Genomic DNA, 1,108 nt, shown 5'->3' with positions numbered 1-1,108 from the left:
TAGTTGATGTATGGGGAGAGAAAGATGCTAAAATGATTGCTAATGCAAGGGTAAGTCATAATGATCGCAGTGTCAATATGGAAATGAGTTGGAAGGAGGATGACAACGAGTGTAATGAGTTGATTATGTAAGGAGCTCTACTCTAGTCCATAGCTGATCGTACCATTCCATTCAATTCATTATAGGGTTTTGGCTGGCTTTTGCTACTACTGGAAAATGGAGACCATACAGCAGTAAGACAACGATAACTGCATACAATCGATGTGACGTCGTCATTGTTGAACGTAGGTTGTGCTAATCATAAAATTCAATGCCTATAGATACTCAACCAAGATGGAAATTTACGCATGAAAAGATACAAAGACAATATCGAATACTTCGATCCTTTCACACACACACAATTCTTCAACCATGAAAATCTATGGTCGGACAAGCAGTTAATCCTATATGAAAATCGATCTAGTTTGAATATTTATAACCCCCAAACACTACAGCTACAAATCACTCTACCATTCCCTCACTTCCGGATATGGGACATGCAATGGAATCTTCAACACTCTCAACTCATCATCAGGAGTAGAAAGGATTACTGCTTAGTAACCCACGTGAAAAAGACATGATATTTGCATGAAATGTAAAGTTAATCTTGTATCTTGTACCCAATGCAATTTAACGAGAGTGACAATAAACTAAGTTAATATTGCTTCCATAATCAATGAAGATGATTGATGTGTATACTGTACAAATGGATAAAGTATACCCCCAATGTCAGTAAAACCAATACCCAAAAATAAATATAGCAAAGCATGATTAAAAGTAGTCTATGTCAATGCAATTGCTGAGTTAGTTTAATGTCTATTACAAATCGTAGTCAAAGAGCGACTTGAAAGAGAAAATGAAAACATCCCTAACAAAACATTGGTAAAATAGGAGAACATAAAGATCAACATTGGGATGGAGAAAATGGATTGCAAAATTGCAGCCTATCTATCATTAAGCATCCCATCTAGTCTAAAGTAGATATTGATGACAGTCTTGTAATACTGTAGATGGCGATCTCTTCAGCTATTAATAAACTAAATCAACATCACCTCTATCAATGAAGATG

At 35.6% G+C, this 1,108-nt stretch overlaps 1 protein-coding gene across 1 annotated transcript in view; it reads left to right on the top strand.

Annotated features, from left to right (window-relative positions):
• TRIADDRAFT_62073 (uncharacterized protein) overlaps positions 1-620 on the top strand; it is a gene marked incomplete at both ends in the record, with an annotated part of 5,998 nt that extends 5,378 nt beyond the window's left edge. The window contains 2 exons of the mRNA XM_002118021.1: positions 186-233; positions 321-620. Of these exons, the coding sequence (XP_002118057.1) occupies positions 186-233; positions 321-620 (348 nt within the window). The remainder of the gene's footprint in view (positions 1-185; positions 234-320) is intronic.
• Between the last annotated feature and the right edge of the window lie 488 nt (positions 621-1,108).

The sequence above is a fragment of the Trichoplax adhaerens genome, genomic scaffold (assembly GCF_000150275.1).
Source record: "Trichoplax adhaerens TRIADscaffold_35 genomic scaffold, whole genome shotgun sequence".
Lineage (NCBI taxonomy): Eukaryota > Metazoa > Placozoa > Uniplacotomia > Trichoplacea > Trichoplacidae > Trichoplax > Trichoplax adhaerens.
This window is presented reverse-complemented; position numbering and strand designations above follow the sequence as displayed.